Source organism: Xiphophorus hellerii, chromosome 23 (assembly GCF_003331165.1).
Source record: "Xiphophorus hellerii strain 12219 chromosome 23, Xiphophorus_hellerii-4.1, whole genome shotgun sequence".
In the NCBI taxonomy this organism is placed as follows: Eukaryota; Metazoa; Chordata; class Actinopteri; order Cyprinodontiformes; family Poeciliidae; genus Xiphophorus; species Xiphophorus hellerii.
In genome coordinates, this window is record NC_045694.1 from 44285 (window position 1) to 66326 (window position 22042).

General features: G+C 42.6%; 2 protein-coding genes across 4 annotated transcripts in view; both read left to right on the plus strand.

The window, feature by feature from the left end:
* Nucleotides 1-483: 483 nt before the first annotated feature.
* The window catches only part of LOC116714596 (alpha-1,3-mannosyl-glycoprotein 4-beta-N-acetylglucosaminyltransferase B), a 776799-nt gene continuing 755240 nt past the window's right edge, over nt 484-22042 (plus strand). Inside the window, exon 1 of the mRNA XM_032555272.1 lies at nt 484-593. Coding sequence (XP_032411163.1) covers nt 575-593 — 19 coding nt within the window. The 5' untranslated portion in view covers nt 484-574. The remainder of the gene's footprint in view (nt 594-22042) is intronic.
* LOC116714595 (transcription factor COE3-like) overlaps nt 7351-22042 on the plus strand; it is an 88799-nt gene continuing 74107 nt past the window's right edge. For all 3 annotated transcript variants that reach the window (XM_032555268.1, XM_032555270.1, XM_032555269.1), the window contains exons 1-3: nt 7351-7901; nt 20415-20571; nt 21793-21856. In XM_032555268.1, the coding sequence (XP_032411159.1) occupies nt 7768-7901; nt 20415-20571; nt 21793-21856 (355 nt within the window). In that variant the 5' untranslated portion in view covers nt 7351-7767. The remainder of the gene's footprint in view (nt 7902-20414; nt 20572-21792; nt 21857-22042) is intronic.

Genomic DNA, 22042 nt, shown 5'->3' on the forward strand with positions numbered 1-22042 from the left:
TGGATCATTATGTAGTAATGGATCCTTCTGTAGTAATGGATCCTTCTGTAGTAATGGATCCTTCTGTAGTAATGGATCATTATGTAGTAATGGATCCTTCTGTAGTAATGGATCCTTCTGTAGTAATGGATCCTTCTGTAGTAATGGATCCTTCTGTAGTAATGGATCATTATGTAGTAATGGATCATTATGTAATAATGGTTTTGGTACCTGATGTGTGTCTGCAGTGTGTATGAAGCATTAATGTACAAACTGGTAAAGCAGATTAATAAAAGACATTAAGTAACTAAAAGTTATTTCATTAGCAAATATAATAAAGCAAAGGTGTAATTGTAACACACTGTAATCACACTACTAATATATAAAATATGTAATGCCAATGTGAAGTCAAATCAGAAAGAAGAAAAAAAAAAAAAAAAAAAAAGTTGTGCGTTCCCACACGGACCTAAAAGCGGGACGGACAAGGAAAAAAAAGAGAAGACGGAAGTTAAAGCCGTCAAACAGAGGACAGGAGTTTGGGACTTTTTGAATCACAGATCCTAGTCAACCTGTGTACAACTGGATGATCTTTTAGATGAGCAGAGAGGCAGCCGGTAAGATATAAACTGTGTTGTTATGAGATCGGACCGCAAAGTTGTCTACAATCCAGTTTGGCCGATCGGATCATTAGTGACAGCTGAACTGAGGTGGTGGATTGCAGCGGCGACGCTTGCCGTTCATTGACTGATGGACTTTTATGATTGAATTGATTATGCATTGATGAAATGGATTTGGGTAACAAGTTCAATTGTTATTTACCATCAACTTCAAAGAATAATTTAAAGCTTTAAAGCTAAATTTATGATAAATATTTATTATTAATGTTGAGAAGCAGATGTTTGTATGCTAAGAAATGTATGTGTATGAAATGTAAATATTAACTTGGAATGCACTTTAAAGTTAAGTTAAAGTTAACATAAGTTTAGTTACTTGTGTATTTAATTTTGATTATTTTGTATATTTAATTTGTGATGGGTTGCTTGGGTATTATTTATATAATTTGCACTAAGTGAAATTAATTTATACAGATTAGTAATTATTATTTTTTGGGTTTGTTTAAAGGTTTTTAACCTGCATCCTCTGGATCAATGGTGAATATGTCCATACACTGAATAAATGGAAGTAAAAGCAAGGAAAACTGTTTGGTCCTTCGAGTAAAATCCCTGCCATTAAGAATCTGCATGGGGTCATCCATCCCTTTTCAAGTGGGGAAGTTTGCACAGTTTAAAAAAGAACTTGACAGCCAATATACTTAAAATACATTCTAAATGTATTTTAAATTTAATTCAATCAGAAAAATATTACATTTAAGATAAACTAATAAAGGTTGTTAATATTACATAAAAAGGCATTAACTTAAAGTATACAAACTATAACTTTAGTTGTTCCAAAAAAGCCTGTTATAATACATTTAGTGCACCTTAAATTGTGCTTTTCTACAATTTAATTACTATTAAAATACACTAAGTACAAAATTAATTCTTCCAAAATAACATACTTCAAGTACACTGATGATTAGTGTGGTTTCAAGTATTTAGCATACTTACTATATTTATTTAGTATATTTAGTAAATCAGATTTTCCAGACGATTGTGGAATCATTTATTTTTGACTCAGTGAATAATATTATGTGTCATGTTTATTTTTATATTTTTCTGATTTTGTTTGTTTTCTTTTACTATGGACCTTTTTTTGTGTCAGGAATAAAGATATGATCATTTCTTTTTCTCCAGGGTTGCGGTGCTGTTTGCAGCTTTGTCCACCAGAGGTCGCTCTTAAGGAGAGACTTGAATCCAAACCAGCAGATGTCCAGCAGTGGCAGCTCCTTTTACAAGTCTTACTCGCAGGCTCACATTAATTGGGTTGAAGGTTTGGCAAAGAATCTTATAGCTTCAATCTGTTAGTGAAAGACTGATCAAAAAGAAAACCAGAGTTGCTTTCAGGAGGAAGAAAAACCTCAAAGATGCAAAGGTCAGGTCAGACTGACAGCCTAGCACCACTGGTTATCTGCAATGTTTTAAGCAGCAGAAACGGTTGCTGAATAATTTAACACAAGCTGTGTATCATGTTCCTATTAATGGTGGTCCGCAAACACATAATTGTGTTTCTTTAATGACGTGTCAGGTTTGAAGTTTATGGGTGATGTGGCTAAAACTCTGCTGACTAGATTGACTATCTATGCACAGAATGAGCTGCAGGAAAAGGTTTTTCTACCTGTCTAGCAAACAGGACATGTTGACCGACTCCCAACTGTGTACAAGTTGGGAGTCGGTCAGAGCCCTGGTTCTGGAGCATAACCCTTCCTGGACCAGGAAGGGTCAGAGAGGGAAGGCTGCACCAGCCTGGATATCCAGACGGTCGACATCTGTGACCATGAGAGCCACTTGCTGAAATGCGAGTTCTGTCTGAGGAGTTACACAATCATTCTGTCATAAAGTTGCTGAGCTTCAGATCTCTGATCACCGGTCGTCGGTTGCCACCTTTGTTGACAGCAGTAGAGTAGATTTGAGCTATACGTTGCGTAATGCTAACCAACCAATACACTGTATCAGTGTCTTCACAGGTCTGCCTTACAAAAATGTAAAAAAAATTCAGACACCTGCTGTTATGTTCTGGAAAGTCTTTTAACCCACATGCAGAGTCAGAGGAACACAAGGGATCATTTCTTCACAAGATTTACAAGGATGAAAATGTGCAACACTGGAGGTTTCATGGAGGTTATGGGTTCAGCAATGAATGGAGAGAAGACCAGTTAGATCACAAAACTTGGATCAGCTTTAATCTTGGAAGTGTTCAAGTCTTGAGATCTGCTAACAGGTTTTTCATAGCAGAGCAAAGAGGCAGAGAATACTCAGGTTAGTCAAAGTATTGTCTGTAATAGTTTTGTTTAGTAAACAGGACATGCTGAGGAGAAGCTGCTAAAGAACATCCATAAGCCCTAAAATAAAAGACTTGTTTCTCAGTGTAATTCTTTCTCTTTAGTATTGCAAATAAATATATATTTTACATGTATTGTAAGCTACACCATGAAGATCATACATTAAGTGTTTCCATTTTATTTCCTTTGTATTTAGATTTGTAGGTTTTTTTTGTTATTTTCCGTAAGTATTTATTTCTTAGACATTTTCTGTTCTAGTTTGACTTAATTTATGTTATGCGTGTTCCTGTGTTTGCCCCTCCTTCACAGCTGTTCCTAATTCCCTGATTAACTCACCTGCAGCCAGTCTCCTCCACATAGAAACTCACATGTATTTGTCATGATGGGTGGCAACTTTCTGACCCACATGCAGAATCACACACAGAACCAGAGATAAGCTCATCTAGTTACAATATATTCAAGAATATAAATAAGAATCTGTCTCTGTGTCGGGTCGGACCCAGAGAGAGGACAGGCAGGTTAAGGTGAGCGAGATCGTTGGATGTTTCTGACGGGTTCCCAGGAAGAGGAAGGGATAAGCAGAATTGTGGTGAGTCTTTAAGGTCTGGGGAAACCGAAATGGACCGGAGCGGAGCGGGTTGGCGGGTAAGGTGGTTCTGGTTCTTGCTCCAGAGCAACCTGGCCTGCATGTTTCTCTGCTTCAGCCCAGCTGGTTTCAATTGGCAGGTGTTTGCTGAACTGAAGCAGGGAAACGAATGAAACATGCAGGGCAGGAAACGCTGAGCTACAGCAAGCGAGTGATCGGCTTGTCCGCCATAAATGATCCCAGAAGTTATTGTAATAAATGATGATATTGTTGTTCTGAGATCATTTACAATAGTGGAAATAGTCTAAGTGCAGGAACAGTTGCTCAAAAATCAAACTTTAAATCTTAGTGAATATTTAACGTTTGAAATATCCAAAATAAACAGAAAAAATTCCTTATGAAGTTTCTGTAAACAATAAAAAGGTTTAGCTGAGACCAAATCACCAGATGGAAGGTTTTGGTAGAAAGAGAAACAATAAATGTTACAAATGGAAACTGAGTTTGTTTACTTTTTTTTTTCATAAAAATCTGAACCACACAGATTGGATTCTTACAAATGTGAATAAGACTGCTTTCATAAATGTTCCTAAATCCAATTCATGTCTGATCTTTTCAAATGTGACCTGAGTCATTGACACACGACGCGTCACGATTCTGGATCCTGATGAGCAGAACCAGGAAGAAAACCAGCAACCAACGGTGAGAATGAAGTGACTCAAGTTCTGGGCAACTTTAGATCTGAGCCACCATTAGATCCATGTAATGACTGTGTGGGGCCTACTACTGCGCATGGGAGACACTTTCAGGTTGTTTGCAGTTCACACAGTTCGCATATGATCCACATATGTTTGGAAATATGCATAAAAAATCTGATCTCACAAAAAAAATCAAAATTGAGCTGTTAAAGCCTGCAGTGTGAACATAACCACAGTTCTTTAAAAAATAATCGCAGTTTGAGCTGCTGAACCCGAAGAGAACGTCAGTCTGATGTTTCCTGAAATCCTCAGGCTGCAGGTTGAGATCCAATCAGGACAGAGACTCAGATCCACGTCCTTAGACTTAGACTTGTACTTTATTGATCCCTTGGGAAGACTCCCTCAGGAAATTGAAGTTACCAGCAGCTCCCAGGCAAAAAACAAAGATAACACACAGTAAGCAAAAGTGCAAAAGAATACAAAATACAAATTAAATACTAAGGTACACACCAAATGTGAGTAACCAAAACCTTAAATTATGCAAGAAAAAACCATAAATTATGCAAGAAACAAGGAATAAGAATATAGAATATAAGAATATAAGTAAATATAAATACAACACAAAAAAAATATAAGAATTTGGCGGATAGATTGACCAGTGATATCGTATTGCACTATGTGGTTTGACCTGATAAGTATGGATGCTTCCTGCTCCAGTTTAGTAACTTCTTGGTTTTATTGTTGCAATCCTCCAACATGTTTATTCCACTTCAGATCTGAATTGGATCGGATTCTGTCGGACCCCTGAACCACTCAGCAGATTTGCTTTTTGATTTTTCTCATAACTCCTCAACTGGAAGCCTGAGTCAGCTGGAAATGGTTTAGCTGAGGTTCTGCTGCAGACAGATGTCCTCCAATACATTTGTTTGTTGTTTACTAGGAGTCGTCTCTGTTTTTCTGCCTTGGATTTGCTGTAAATACATTCAGGATTTTCTGAGCAGTTTTAATATTTCTCTTAAGACGTTTCCTGGTTAGTTTCTTTGTTTTCTATCACAACTGATTTTTTTTTTACCAGTTTTTTTTCCTGTATCTCCAGTTTGACTAAATCTTTTAGTATGAAAAGATTTAGTTGAAACAGAAGCAGTTCTTCTAGTGTCCACTAAGAGGCGCTGCTGGTCTGCAGTAAGTTTTGCAGAGCGAAGCGTCGCCTGTGATCAAAGATTTTACAAAATGTTCGGTTCCGTAAGATGATGGCAGATGAGATGGAGACTTATAGCTGCTCGAAGGTTCTGCTACAGCCAATCAGAAACTGTCTGAGGAGGTCAAAGGTGACTCCCTGCAGGTCTGAACGTGTTCACGGAACCACGGCTTAAAGAAACTGAATTATGGGGCCCCACGTTTGGAGGCCTTAGTCCTCAACGCGGACGTCGCGGGTCCGACTCCCGGTCCCGGCGACCTTTGCCCCCCGCCCCCCCCCCCCCCCCCCCCCCCCCCCTCTTTTTCTGCCTATTGTCGCAAAAAATACGAACTTCAAGCGCCGCAAAAACTCTTCAGAGAAAAAAATGGAAAAAAAGAAAGGAACTGAATTAGAGACCAAACCATTCCTGAATATTATTCCCAATAAAATCAAATTAATGGTCAGTTTATGGAAAGTTGTTGCATCATTTCAGAAATTCAGTAACTTTGATGCTTTAATAAAATCAACAGCTTTATTTTCTCAGTACTGTCGTTCAGGAATCATAAATGTAAAGTTTTATTCACTGACTGGTTTAGTTGCAGCTGAAAGCGGTCCGGCCCGGCCCGGTCCGTGTTGTTGGTTCTGAAGCTGCTGGGTCTTGATTCGGGACTCAGGGAAGTTTGAAAGGAATGAAATAAATTGGATCTCAGCAGGTTCGTTTTCAGTTGGTCACGTGTTTAACCGTCTGATGAGACTTTAATTGATTTATTGTTGAAAAGCTTTTAGGATTTTCTAAATGTGTGACTTTAACGGACCGAACTCCAAACGGACTGATGATGATGAGGAGGAGGAGGAGGAGGAAGAGGAAAAGCAGATTTGCTGTAAAGTAACGTGAATTAATATCTGCAGTGACTGAACCGATATTTCATTGATGATCGATGGATCTGTTGTTTTCCTCCTCTTCATCATCTTTCTCTTCATCTCCATGTTTGCAGCTTCAGTCTCGATACTGAAGATTTTTCCAGGATTTCCAGACGTTTCTGTTTCCCAGGAGGAATTCACTGGGCTAAAGGAGAATAAATATTTAATCAGCGCTGCTCTGGAGTTTCTGCTTAATTAGTGGATTTGTGAAAAAAGAGAAAATGCGCAGGAATCTCAGCATCTTCATCCTCAAAACGTCAAAAGCCGCGATCAAACAACTTCCAGGATGTTAGTGATGAAATGTGTTTCTTGTTTTCATTGGAATCGGTTCCGTTTTAATTTGATGTGAAATAAATCTCTGGCACTGAAACGCATCTTATTAGCGGCTCCTGCTGTGCGGAAAGAGAAGCAGAGCGCCAAATGTCTGCGGAGTTCAGGAGGAAAAATCTGCGCCAAACCAGCGCAGCGCCGTCAGCCCGAGCCGCAGATTCTTCCGCAGAAGTTTAGGAAGTCCGGATGGATCCGGGTCTGGATCCCGGGTCCAGAACCGGGACCAGACCCGGGATCCAGACCCGGGACCAGAACCGGATCCAGACCCTGTAGCTCCCGAGCTGCTGCAGACTAAATCAGCTGTTAATGGATGTTGAGCTTCTCGTTGCCCTGGTAACCCTCAGCGGTCACGTGTCATCAATCTGAGCTGTTAACTTTTTCTTCAGCGCGCGCAGCTCAACACGCGGAACCCCATATTTGGAGCGGACAGTGACGCAATCAGTGCACGCAGCCAATCAGGCGCCGGAAGTGAGCCTCGTATTCAGATGAGCAGTCCTTGTATGGTCGCGCCCCGCCCCCTCCCGCTCCACGCGGGTCCCGCGGGACCTGCGGAGCCGTGGAGCCCGAGAGAAGGAGCTCTCCGCCGGGACGGAGGAGCCAGAAAGAGCCGGGGAGGGAGGGCAGATTCTCGCCGCCCAATCCCTCTGCTCCCCCGGGAGCCGCAGCCTTCCTCGGCTCGTCCCTCCCTCTTGTTTGCTAATCATTTCATTTTAGCCCCTTTTGAAGCGCTGCCTGGTTTTTTTTAGCCCACTTTTCTTTTCCACTCGGTCCGCGGCGCTCGCCTGTCTCTGATCCCGGATCCCCGGACTCTCTGCCCGGATCCTCCGAGATGCTCTCCGCGCTCCTCCAGCTCCGACCCGCGGCTGGGATCTAAACCAAGCCCGCTGACAACCCCGAGGAACCCGCGGCTCTTCTCTGGATCAGGACGCGGCACTTTGAGGAAGCTCCATCCCCCCCCCCCCCCCCCCCTCCTCCTCCTCCTCTTCCTCTTCCTCCTCCACCCCTCCTCTTCATCGCTCCTCTTTTCTCCACCTTAATCCAGGTGGTCCTCTGGCTTGTTTGAGCGGCTGGTGCAGGGAGGATTATTCTTCATCTTCTGTCTTGTTCCTGGTGAAGACAAAGCTCCCAGAAGGACAATCTGATGTTCTCCATCCAGGACAGCCTCCCCCGGGGGGCCCTGACCATGAAGGAGGAGCCGCTCCCCACCGGCATGACCCCGGTCCGCTCCTGGATGCAGGGCGCAGGGATTCTGGACGCCAACACTGCGGCCCAGAGGTAAAACCTCCCCGAAGCGCAGCTGCGTTTAGACAGCGAAGGATCTGCGAGGCTCCGGTTCCGCTTAATGCAGAAAACAGGCAGCGGGACGAAGTCCGCCTGCAGGGCTCCGGAACCAGAACCAGAACCAGAACACGAGCTTTTTAGAGCCAACTTCAGCTGCATGGAGAGACAGAAACTTATAGAGTTTTAGTTGAATCTGAACTTTAAAAGTTTCAAAGATTAAAATTTAGATCCAAATTTCCACCATTTCCTGAAGCTTTGCTGCTCCGCGCTGTTTCCTCAAAACCTGAACAGATTCACTCATTCACACATTTCATACGTTCATAAATGAAATGTATGAAAGGACATTTATTGTCCTAAATGTCCAGGAACATTTAGGACAATAAACCATAAAAACTGTTTATAGTTGGACCGAAAATTCAAGAGTTTTATTCATAAAACATTAAACTTAAATAAAATAAAGGATACATTTATTTTTTTTTATTGAAAAGAAAAAAAAATCAATTTAAGGGAACCACGCGGTGATAATTATTTGCACATTATTAATAATATTATTTTCAATCATACATGAACTTTTTACAGTAAGGACAAAAAGCCAAATCTGCGGCCTAAATTAAATCTTATTCTAAAAGCAGAAGTTTTTCTTTAAAAGTTCAACTCGCCGCTGTTTTGACCTGAAACCTGAAACCAGTAAATAACTATTAATATAATTATATTCCTCTACAGATTCGGAGCGCAGCGCTTTATGATTTGATTAAGAGTTTGAAATATTTGTAATTTTTAATCAAGCAGAAATTTCATGTTTAACTTCGGGTTTGAATTTAAAACGCGTAAAGATTAAAGTATCATTCACGCATTTCCTTTAAATTAGTTTCAATAATTTTTCTGTCTTTTATTTTTCAGACAGAAGCCAGAGACTTGAATTATTCTAATTTATAAAGTCAGTTTCTTCTATAAAAGCCCATAAACGTTAACAATTGATTGAATCCCGGTCCAGAACACGGAACCGGGAACGAGGCTGGAATGACGGGAAATGTTCAGAATAAATCCCAGTTTAGTCCGAGGGAACAAACTGGGAAAGTTCTGAATGGTGACGTGTGAAACTGGTTCCGATCCTACAGCAATGGGTCCAAACGAGCCCAGATTCCGGGTTTGTGAAGCAGCGAATCTGTAATTGATCCGTTTGGTCTGCAGCTGAATCAGAGTTGATCAAATGTAACAGTTTCCATTTAAGATGATCGATAAACTGATTAACGATCATTAACAGAGAACGAGACACAAATTCTGTCTGTAAGAATCAAAGATGAAATCAGAAATAAATCAGAATGACGAACCTCTAAAGTCCAACAGGAAATGGTTGAAATTTGATTTCTACAAATAAAAAACAGGCATAAAATCTGGAGAAAACGTTTTCAAGTTCTGGACTTTGTTTCTGAAACAGAACAGAACCCGCCTGGTTCCGGTCCAGATGACGAGTCAGTTCGACAAATCCGGCTCTTTAATCCTGAAATATTGTGAGGCGAACTTTGACTGGATGTTCCGGTCCAAATGGACTCGGTTTCGGCTGTAAATCAAATGAAAAATGTTTGTTGGAAATGAAACTTCGTGACGTGTGACGGGTTTCATATATTAATAATATTTTATATTAAAATGTGAATAATTAGTGCGAATATTTGGAGCTTTTCTGGACCCGCGGAGTCAGTTCAGTCCGTCTCACATGGAATATGAATTATATTACAAGAGCTGCACGATTAAAGATTTAGTCTGCAATTAGAAAATGGAGTGAAATAAAATCTGACAGGAATTAATAAAGTGATCAGAAGTTCAACTCTGAGCCTGAAACCAGATGATAAAAATGAAATAACAGAACAAAAGAAATATTGAAACATTAAACCAAAAGCATTTTTCTCTTCACAAAATGGGAATTTGTACTTTTGACTGATTAATAAACGACTTTTCTTTTCCTTCTCAAAGATTTAAACTCATCGCAACAAAATGTTGGTTTGATGCATGAATGAAAAAACCCAAAACAAATCAGACATAAAATAATCTGAATCAGTTCCAGTTTTTTAAATGCTGCAGTTTGGACTGAACTGATGATGATGATGATGATGATGAAGGTGTCTGAAAGGATTTGAAATCTCTGGATGTTTTGTCAACATTTGGTGATTATTTATTTTATGAAAATTATTCCTAGATTTTTCCCAGAATGAAGACGAGAAAGGAAGCAACGCTCCGAGTGAAACTCCTTCAAATTACACATTTCTGCTTTCATTTAGCTGATATTCTCATCTCCTCCACAAATAATCACAACTAAAACTGAACATATTTAAACATTTCATTAAATCTCCCAGGTGTCAAATTTTCTGAAAACAAATTGGAAATATTTGTAATTTTCTCTGAAGCTGGAAAAATTTTAGAAAGAACTAAAAGAATCTGTTTGTGTTGAAAACATTTCTCCTCCTAACAGGATGAGTTGTCTGCTTTCCAGACCTTAAAACTGTCCCTGAACACCTCAGTCTGACTCTCCTGCCCAGGATTTTTGCAAACTGCCTCAAGTTGAAAGATTTCAGTTGAAACCATGAAATGTCCTGAAAGCTCCAAGCTGCAGGTTTGACTTTCTAAAAGATCTTTAGTCGTGAGAAAAGTGGAAAAGAAGAACCTGGTTTAATTCGCCGTCCGTTTCAAACCCGACATTTTGGAGAGAAAACGAGTCGATGAGGGGAAATTTTTGCTTTTCAGACGAGAGAAAAGAGACAAATATCAATTTTTACAGATATTTATGGTTTATTTTATAGGAATCTGAAAGTCTAATGTTATAAAGTGTGTGTGTGTGTGTGTGTGTGGGTGTGTGTGTGTGTGTGTGTGTGTGTGTGTGTGTGTGTGTGTGTGTGTGTAAACATGGAGGAGGCTCATACTGCCATGTCACTGAGCAGAACAAGCCTTCATCCCAGCTGACCTTTGTCCTGTGGGGTTAGAGGTCATTAGCACCTGCAGCAGGTGACGGTGCGTTCAGGGCCTCTCTGGGATCAGGCGCGTTTTCCTCTTCCTCCTAATTACCACAGAAACACGACCTGGAAAACTTGTCTAACAGGAGCAGGAGCTTTTCTTTCTCGGCGGCTCCGTTGTTGAAACGCCGCAACTCGTTGGTCGAGACGTTGCTCCGTCGCATATTTCTGTGCAACTGCATGTTTTTGCCTGCGATGGACCGGCGACCCATCTGGGTGACCCCGCCTCTCACCCCGTGACCTCTGGAGGTCGGAACCAGCAGCTCCACTGGGGATAAGCGTGTTAGACAACGGATGGATGTTTGCAGCGACGCTCCGGCTGATCAGGAATCGTGGAAATAAATGGAGACGAGGAGCCGGAGCTGCAGGTGAGCTGAACTTTATGACAGCAAGCCGCCATAAAACAACTGGAGAATATTTTCCATCATCTCTGGTTTTTGTCCTGTTGAATCGATTTATCCCCAGAGCTTTCCGTCACCTTCTCTGCAGCCTCTGCTGAGATCGGCTGCAGGATGTTTGACAGAATAAATGATGCATTTCAGCTCAAACGGTGGAGCAACGGCAGCTGCAGCTGCAGCCGCCCGGCAAACATCCATCCTCCGCCCACAAGAGGAAGATTTCAACTTCACCAAACCGGAAAAAATCCCTAATCGCTTCAAGACGAAGCTGAGAAAACAGGAAAACACCTGCAGACCCCAAAGCTTCTGATTTACTGAAACCTGAACACGACACCGACAGAACTGGGTCGAGCGCCTGACGCGTCTGAAAGGCAGCGGAGATTTCCCGCAGGCCCTGAATGCAGCACGCTGACGGATTACAATGCTTTATTTTGGTGTGGCCGGTTTGATCGCTGGTTCCGACCCAGAAGGACGGAGACACATTACAAGTGAGAGTAATCTGATTACAGCAGACAGATCCTAGTGACCGACCGAGCGCCGGGTCCAGTTTCCAGGTCAACACATCGTAGCAGGAGGTCAAAGTTCACAGCTACGGCCAGTTGATCCTCACTCTCAGCAGGGTCAGATATTTACATACATTCATGGAAAAAATTCATTTTCATATCAAATCAGAAAAAAGTTTCTATTCAGCTCCGAGACCGGCTCACCTTTGACCTCCAGGTGATGAAGAGGCCTCCATCATCATCATCATACGTCCAGTTTGGGTTTGGTGTCCCACAGATTCTTTCCACACGTGAAGCACGGCGGTGGCTGCATCATGGTGAGGGGCTTCAAGAACCTCCAGAACCTCCAGCGTTGCTACAAAGTGGATGAAGGGCAACGGTTGCCGTCCTGATGCCCGGAACAACCAGTTGACCCGGTTCCTCCGGCTCCAGGAGGAGCAACGGGTCAGAACCGCAGCAATCTACAGTGAGAAGTAAAACCAGAACCTTTGACCCGCGTCCGACAGTTGATCGGACCGTTCCACCGATTTGGCAACCAGTCAATTTTCTGGAAGATAAAAATCTGATAAAATTTTGGTGACCTGAACTGAGCCGGTCCGACCCGAACTGACCCGGTCCGACCAGGATTAGTTCAGTGTCCTTCAGATTGGAGGCTTCATGGCTCAGCAAGCAACGAGCAACAGCTGCTGAGCAACTTGCAACATCCACTGAGACGTCAACCTGCAGGGTTTGGCAACGGGCCTAGTAGTGGAGAAGGCAACGGCAGGTTGCCAAATGTGGTAATCAGCCTGCTGCGTGGCGGCAATTTGCCGTGGCGGCGGCGTTGTCTTTCCTGCAGCCTCATGGCCTCAGGGGGCGGAGCCTGCTCTATCGCCGCCATGAAAACTCCCATGATGCATTTCTCCCAGCTGCAGGGAAACATGAAGGCGATGAAAACCAGGCGTGTCTCTTCACAGATTGATCATGAATATGAAACAATAAATAAAATATGGAAATGAAAGCAAAATGGCGCAAAAGCAGAAAGTTCCAAAATGTCTTCCAGTGGTGAAAACTGGAATGTTTACCTTCCACAGCGTTTCACCAGTCGACTCAGCAGATGATCCCTCATCATGATGCTGCCGACGCAGGAGTCCAGCTGCTCGTTCTGTTTGTCGTTCTTTATTTCCGTACAACTCAGGAGTTTGAACTGGAACTTTCCTAATAATTGCTGCAAATGTCTCCCATTGCCTGTTGCCCATTGCCTATTGCCACCGGTTTGGTGTGAATGAACCTAGTTGTCTGTTCTTCATAGAGAGAGAGAAAGAGAGAGAGAGAGAGAGATCATCTCCTCGTGTTTCAGTGTTTAACTCATTAGTGCACATTACACAAATAAGAGCAGACCAAACAGGTGTGTGTGTGTGTGTGGGGGGGGGGGTGTGTGTGTGTGTGTGTGGGCGTGTGTGTGTGTGTGTGAGGGTGGGTGTGTGTGTGTGTGTGTGTGCGTGTGTGTGTGTCAGAGACGGAGTGTATTCAGAATAAATCAGCTCACACAGAGGAGCGCAGGACAATATGTGCATATTTTAACAAGCCAAGCTCAACATCCACAGTAATTACAGATGGTGTGTGTGTGTGTGTGTGTGTGTGTGTGTGTGTGTGTGATTGCTTGTTTGTGCTAATTATATTCATACCGGATGTTTGCGGCGCCTCCTGCATGTTTTAACACGCTGAGTCGGATGTCAGGAAGTTTTTGTTTCATCCAACAGATTTAGAGGAAAAAACCTTCTGATTACCTGAAATTGGGATCCGACCTGCAATTTAAGACTTTCTTAAAAATCCTTTCAAATGGCGACGATTACCATGAAAATGTCAAACATTTAAAGTGAATAAATGAGACCAAACTGTTAGGAGCGCAAATTAAATCCGTTATGATCTGAAAATGATGCGTTTAAATAAAACATACAGCTGCTTTCATTTCCTCACTTAATTTCTTTGTAAAATATTTACTGATTTTTCACAGCAAAACTTCAATAACCATTTAGAAATATTCAATCAAATTTGCTAATCAATCGAATTTGATTTTGACAAAACTGAGTTAAGTTTTCTGTCTGAGACTTTCTGTTCAAAAGTTTTCATCCATGCAGCAAAGACATGTGCATTATTATTATTATTATTATTATTATTATTATTATTATTATTATTATTATTATTATTATCCTAACTAAATATCTGACTGGATGAAAGCAGATCAGGAAGTTTTAACACCACAGGGAATCGAACCAGAGACGCTGGAGGGACACAGTGCGCTGGCTCCGCCTGGGGGTGTGTGTGTGTATGTGTGTGGGGGTGTGTGGGTGGGTGCGTGTGTGTGCGCGTGCGTTTGTTTCTAATACCTTGTGGGGACCATTTCCCTGACACATACTACGTTGTGGGGACCCACTGCTCCTTGTGGGACCGAAGCCTGGGCCCCACAAGGAGAAACGCTGTTTTTGGGTCAGGGGTCAGATTTAGGACTAAGGTGTGAATTGAGTTTTGATTAGGGTTGGGGTAACGGTAAGGGTAAGGTTTAGGCTGTAGAAATGAATGGAAGTCAATGGAAAGCCCCCGCAAAGATAGCTGCGCAAACGTGTGTGTGTGTGTGTGTGTGTGAGGTGAAACCTGCTGACGGAAATTAATCCACATATTCTTGACTCTTATTTAAATATATGGTATGATGTGAAGAGCTTCTAGTCAGTAAGACAAGAGACACCATGGAGACAAAATGGAGACATGGAAACACCATGTCTCCATTTTGTCTCCATGTCTCCATTTTGTCTCCATGTCTCCATGTCTCCATGACTGGAGAAGTTCAGTCAGTTCAATCTGAGGACAAATTTAACATCTCTTAGGTGTGGAGAGACATTTTATTCTATTTATATTTTAAAATCTCAGACTGTGTCCACTCTGAGGTGAAAGGGGATTTTATTTATTTAGCACATTTTCAGCAACCAGGCCGTTCAAAGTTCTTTACCTGAATTAGAGGAAATACAAATAAAACAACAAAACCAAAAGACAAAAAGGAAACAGCAACAAAAAGCTAAATGTTGCTTCTCCATGTTGGATTCTTGTTCTGGGTTGATCTGGACTCCACAACCCATAAACTAGCAGCAGTTTCTCTACGTTTTGCTCCAATATTTTTACGTTAAACTTTAGCTTTAAAGTTTAAAGCTAAATGTTGGTCTAAAGTAATAAAAACTCCACATTTCATGATCTAGCAGGAGCTACAAGTAGACATTCCTGCCAAAGTTTTGGTATTTTGCTGTTTCAGAGTCTTTATAAAGATCAAGACGCTTCTGTTTCTGGCTTTGAGACCCCAGGTACATAATAATACATTTAATAACATAATACATTTTAATAATAATCATAGTAATAGATGTTCTGCTGCAGGTCGTTTGGTTTGCGAGGAGCAGAAAACTGGAAAACTGTTGGTTTGATCTCAGAGAACGAGTCAGTTCTCCGCTGAGGCTCTCGCCTCGTCCTCCTGACAGAAATGGTTTAATCTGCAGAGTCTTTACTGGGATCACTGGTTTCAGGAGATCCTCCAGTTAAACCCGGAGTGAAGCGACGGATCTGGCAAGTTTTTCTCAGAATCAAGTGAGGACACAAACCACTGGCTGTGCTGCTCAGTAATTGTTTGCAGAGCGCTCCACATGACTCGTGCTGACCTTTAATTTCAGGCTTTGTGGTGAATCCGTGTGTGTGTGTGTGTGTGTGTGTGGGTGTGTGCGTGTGTGTGTGTGTGTGGAGTGAGTTACTCTCCGGGCGTGCCTGTGCAAGCCGTGTGCCATCGATACTGTTTTTATTGCACCTTGTGCCAAGTGCTAACAGCCGGTACGAGTGGATGCAGCTGCAATTAGCATAATTGAAATAATAATATTGCTGACGAGCGTTGTGAGTGGAGGCAGAGCGTCGCCGTGACGATGGGCCGTCTGGCCGGCCTGCAGCATCCCGTTTAATTGGGATAATGGCTGCTTTAGTGATGCTGCTGCCAGATTCACTCCATGTTTGTTGATTTGTTTTTTTATTTATCAGGTTTTGGATCAAAATCTGTTTCCAGTAAAAAAAAAAAAAATCTCATTTAAAAACTGCTTCAGATATTTTTCTACATTTATTACTGAAATTATAATTCAAAGAAATGATTATTTTCTGACTCATTTTTTATGTCTACAGACTAGGTTCTAATTTTGCATCCAATATTGAAATTATTTTCCATACATGGAAGTTTGTTTCATTTAAGATAATCTTCAGAAATCCTGAAAATAACAAATGAAATATTGTCTAAACTGTAAAATGTTCTGTAAGGAAAATCTCAAATTTTTCTTGCACTTTTGCTCCCGGCTGAAGAATGTTGCTCCGACTTATTATGGGATGTCTGTCACGATTTGCGGTAGAGAGATGGTGAGGCAGACGCAGAGGACTCAGGTTGGTGTGAAGGAGATGAAGATTAATGAAGAAATGATGAATAATGATGAAATACAAAGTCCAAAAATCCAGGCAGCACAGAATGAGTGGAAGGTTACGTCTCAAAAGTGGTAGCAACTGGAAAACCAGAGATGTCTGACAGCAGACCAGACAGAGAACAAGGAGCACCGGTGGGTTTAAACACACAATCAGCTGAAACTAATCAAGAAGTAGACGACACAGAAAGAACCAAACCCTTCCAATGTCTCTGTGGGTCCAAACAGAAAGAATGAAAACTGTTCAGCTCTGGTGGTGAAGCGTTACCACGTAAGCAGGCGTTAGCCACAGGTTGGACTCCTGGCATGGTGACCTTTGCCCCCTAGAGCCAATAAAGCTATATAAAAGCCAATAAAGAACCTCAGTGGCTCGACTCAATTTGAATCCTTCTGCCACTGAAAGGAGAGAAAAATAATTGATTTATAAATTATTCTTTTAATAATTTATAAAATTATTATATTTTAGCACATTCACTTCTTTCCTCTAAGTCTTACACAAATACTTTACAACAATGTAAAAGTTTTTCAGTGTATTGCAAATTTATTGAAAGTAGAAATCAGGTCTGCATAAGTTTTCCGAGTCTCTGCTGAATACTTCCAGTCCGACAGCTCCTCTAACGGCCGGTTCGGTCCGTTCTTCTCCAGCTGCATCGGTTCAGACAGACGTCTGTCGGCCATTTTCTGATTTCACCAGACGTTCAGTCTTCGTTTCATTTTGTATTTTGTCCTGACTAACAATAACTTGTTTACAGTAGTAACAACATCACAGACAAAATAAAGCCATAAATATATTTATAAGCTGCTGTCATGTAAAGTAAAACCATGAAGTAACTCAGCAGCTTAATGGAAGCCAGGAATAAAATAAATAAATAAAAACTTACTGTAATCTGCGATTAAATAAAACACATGAAACTTCCACAGGTAGGATAAGAAATCTGCTGAGTCAGCAGATTGTGACGTAGCATCGATGTGCGCATCACCACGAGGTAGGACGGCTCGATGGGCAGCACAGATAAACAGAACACCAGTTGGTGAAGAGCTCAGGTGGCAGTAAGACAAAAACCTGGGAGCAAATCCGACGTCTCACCTGCAACAGAAATAAAAGTTAATCCATGTAAACTAATTCAAATATCCAAAAGAAAGGAACTGGAATAATCTGAAAGAAAAATGGTCAAAAGTGAAAATGACAACGGAATAATCATTATTTTCCGTGATAAGATCAAAACGATCCCATTTTGATCATTTTGATCTTAAAAACTTCCTCTTCCATGTATAGATGAACCATATGCAAACGCAAAGCCAAGAACACAAAGTATCTCCATCCAACAAAAGCCAGTTTCTCCCTCATAAATACAATTTATCCAAACGACACAGGAAGTGTATCGGTCACGTGGTTTTCCTTAAAGGGACACGCGCACCGAGGTTTCACTAGATTTCTCTCAGGATCAGCAGAGAAAACTCGTCTGTCAGGGACTCCTGGAAATGCTTAGCAGGAAAATAAAGACATCCGTAATCCGAGAACGGGTCAGAACCGCCATGTGGCCAACATGTTTACTCCTAACTGAGCCAGGTTCTGGTTCTGCTGGGAGTTCTTCCTCCACTGTCACCCTCTGCTGGTCAGAAGGACTGATCCTGCAGGTCGACTCGAGGCTCTGCTGGTGTTCTTCAGACTGAGCCTCGTTTGGGCCCAGCTGAGTTCTACTGGACCGGCTCCGAAGCCGGGTCTGACGGGAGCAGGGTTGAGGTTTGATGCCGGACCGGGTCGGCTTGTTTCCTCTGATCTCCTTCGGTTCTGGCATCAGATTGGACCCGGCTTGGTGGAGGATCAGAGGAACCGGTCAGGAAACGATGAACTGCCTCAGTTGTTATTTCTGATCCGTTCTCAGGGTTCAGATGACCCTGATTAGAACCGGCTGGTTCTTCTGTAACCGTGACGATCGCAGCCAGGTGACGATCTTCCTGTTGTCCCTGAAAATCTGGATTGTTCATCAACATTGGGCCGATTCCTTCAAACTGCAGCCATGTTGGGACGAGTCCGAGTGTCACATGGTTTATCTATTGTTGCATCCAACACCCTGGACCGCCTTGGGGATGCAACACCGAGCTTCACAGAAACATTTGTGTATGTGGGCTGTTTATGAAAGATAAAAAAAGAAGAAATTTAGCTAAACGTGTCACTCAAGAAGCTGGAAAAACATCTGCTGTTCTCTGCCTAATAATAATAATAACTTATTATTATTATTAGTCCCTTGCTGACTAATTATCTGATTATCTGGGTGTTGTCATATATAGACTTATTACTAGTAAGTAATAAGTAATAAGTCTGATCAGATGTGGATGCTTTTATTTCATAAATCTTACAGAAATCAGAAAAATCTGAGATTTATCACCAAAAGCTGAACTTTAGTGTCACTGAAGTGTTTTCTCCCCTCAGCAGAATAACAAACAGGAATCGTTCAGATGTACCTGAGACCTGCTTCAGCATATTTCATAAAAATAACCGTCATGATTAATGATTGCAGCTGAGCCAATTTCCTCTCAGATGTTTAAGGATTTATTGCTCCCATTGTTTCCAGTGTGGGAGCTGGAGGAGGCTGCTGGTTGTACTGGCAGACAGGTGTGAAGCTGCTTTTTCACACAGGAACACACTGATTTCATTTGATGGTGAAAGTGTTGAAGTCATGGCCGCCGTCTTTCTGCTGCTGTTATTTTTATCTCCACACTCGGCGGCTCTTATTCCCAGCGAGCCTCCATTAAAACGGCCAAACACACCTGAGCTGCCGCTCCGCCTGGAGTTCCTCTGCAGCCTCTCCACTCGGTGTCCGGAGGCCAAACGCTGGGAGTCGGGAGAATTCGCTTTCAACAAACCGGCCTGCAAATGAGGCATTAAGCATCGGTAATGGAGGCTCAGAAAGGTCAGGGCTGTATTAATCTGCCGTCGGGGGAAAACAGCCCCGAGTCAGGAAGCGACGGGAGAGCCGGCCAGCCGGCAACTTTCCAAAAACAAACCCAGAGCATGAATAAATATTTCTCCGTGATCTGGCGTTTTATTGATCATGAAGTGTTTTAGGAAATGAGATTGATGTGAAAATATTTGGCTGCTGTTTGGAGCGTTTTCCCCTGTTGGTTCTGAGTTCCTGCCAGCGAAGGTCAGAGGTCGCCTCCTGCAGGAACATCGACCTGTAGCTCATTTTTCATAGGCTTTAAATCACCGCTTAGATGACCCCTGACCCCTGTGATTTTTACATCAGAACAGAAATATTTGCTTAAGCAGTTTAATTTTCATATTTACATTTTTTTTTCAGATGTTGATTTTTACATCAGTTGAATTTTTGGAAAATTGATAAATGTTCTCTTCCTTAAAACAGGAAATAAGTTCATAGTGTTTCTGTGAATCTGTAAACATAAATAAATATTTTCTCCACAGTTTGGTTTCATGAGACCCAATTAAATCTTTTTCACTGTAAAAATCTCTGTGACTTTAAAACAGCAAGATTTGCTCTGATTGGTCCAAAGTGGGTCGTTAGGTCGGCTGCTGTCTGTTCCAGGAGCGAGAAAAGAGAACAGTCCTTTTATTGTCCATAACCTGATTTTTTTATCATTTCATTGGACCAGATCCATTTCCAGTAATAATGAACAAAGTTGATCTTTTTGTCCATAACAACCTGCGGTAAACGGTTCAGGTTCGTCTCCGTTGGATCTAATGGCTAAATCCTCCTTTATCGCCTGTGATTAATGTTTTCTTTGCGTTTCTCAGAGTTTTCATGTAGAATCACACATAATTTCACAACAATTAGCCGACTTCATGTAGAGACACGTTTGCTGATGTCAAAGTGAAAATGAGATGAGAGTCGGTGTCGTCATAATGAAGACGAGTCCTAATTTTCTCCAGGTTGTCCTGCATGTTCTAGAAAAGACTCAGTGATCCATTAGCGGCGTTACGCATCCAGAACACGCAGGGGGTCGACCCACCAGAACCAGACGTTCAGCTCTGTTGAGTTAAACCTGGTTACTGCAGATTTGTCAGACCTGAACTCAGGATGAAACCCAGAAAGCTACAACCTGCATATTCTAGCTGCAGGTCCGCCATGTTTGATGAGAGCGCTCAGACTGCTGTTGTGTGTTTCAGCGGCGTTGGACTGGCCCGGGCCCACTTTGAGAAGCAGCCTCCATCCAACCTGAGGAAGTCCAACTTCTTCCACTTCGTGCTGGCGCTGTACGACCGGCAGGGCCAGCCGGTGGAGATCGAGCGGACCTCCTACGTAGACTTTGTGGAGAAAGACAAGGTAACTTCAGATTCACTGTTTGGACTTTGAGCTGCATTTCTTAACGTTATCTGGCAACTTCTGCTGTACGAAACATACTTGAACACGATTCCTGACCACAGTGTCTGCCATGACCCAGCTTATGATTAACCCAGGTCCAACATGCCTCGGGGGGCTCAATAAACCCAGAAGCGTTCCCTGGATCCCCGGGGTTTGGGGCTGAAGGTGAGGGCAGTGTGATTCTTTGGGTCCAACATTCAGGTTATTTCAGGGCCTCTAGGTCCAGCTCCGTGTTCCTGAATGCAGCAGCAGGATGATGTTACTTGGCTTCTGCTGAAATGTTCTGAAGGGCCCAAAACTTCCAGAACTTCGGACATTTCTGAGCCAGAAAGCCCAGCAGACCTGCAGAGGAGTCTGTGAGGAGAATATCAGGACCCATTTAGACAAAACAGACCCTAAATTGGATTTTTCTGGCTGATTGGTGCAACCTTCAGTTTTCTCCCTGTAAAGGAATCCTGAGGTTTTCCCGTCAGGGTTAACGTTTCTCTGCTGCCTCTCAGTGAAACCAGAGTCACTGTAACATCCAGGCAGGTTGGAGCTGTTTGTTCTTTGATCTGCCGCCAGCTGGCACCAACTTTGTCCGCCCACTCGCTCACCTCGGCTTTGACCTCTAGTCTCTCGGCCCTGTGCACTGGGACTGGGCCAGCGCTCACAGCCACGCTTGGCATCACACGGCCGAGCAGTGAGGCTCTGACGCCGGAGGAGAGAAATAAAATGGGGAATAAATGTTGTGACGAAGGAGAGCAGAAGGTCAGGAAGGCAGGGAAAGGACGGCAGTATCCAAATATATTCCAACTCTGTCAGTGTTGCTTCATCTGATGAACGTGTGCAGGGCCCTCAGTCCAGCTTCCACCAGCTCAGAGGGACAGAAACTGGTCCAGGCTGCATGAAGGGAGTCTGAACATCAACTCAGTTAATTCATTATTCCAAATTCTCGTCCCATCAGTTGTCGGAAACATAACGTTTTTCCCATCGCAGGGATTCCTGCAGGCTCCATTACATGAACTTCCCCAAATCTCAGAGAACATGGTTTCCAGGAGAGCTGATTCCTTAGAGTCACTAATCTGATCGGTAACCCTGACCATAACCCTTGACCCCTACCTTGACCCTGAACCCAGACCCTGACATGGTGCAGACTTGGTGTGACATGTTTACAGCAGGATTTCTGCTTCTGTTTGGCAGGAATATAACGGAGAAAAGACCAACAACGGGATCCACTACCGCCTCCAGCTGCTCTACAGCAACGGTAAGTCCAGCAAAACCAGCCGAGGTCCGGTTGGAACAGACAGCGCGTTTGATCGGAAGCATTTAGGAGCCACATTATTTCCCAGCACGAGTGAATCGTTTTAATCAAGATTTGGTTCTGGTTCTTTGGGCCTGCATATTTTACTGAATTTCTCTAAGTCAAGTTTTCATGGATGATGGTTCTGGT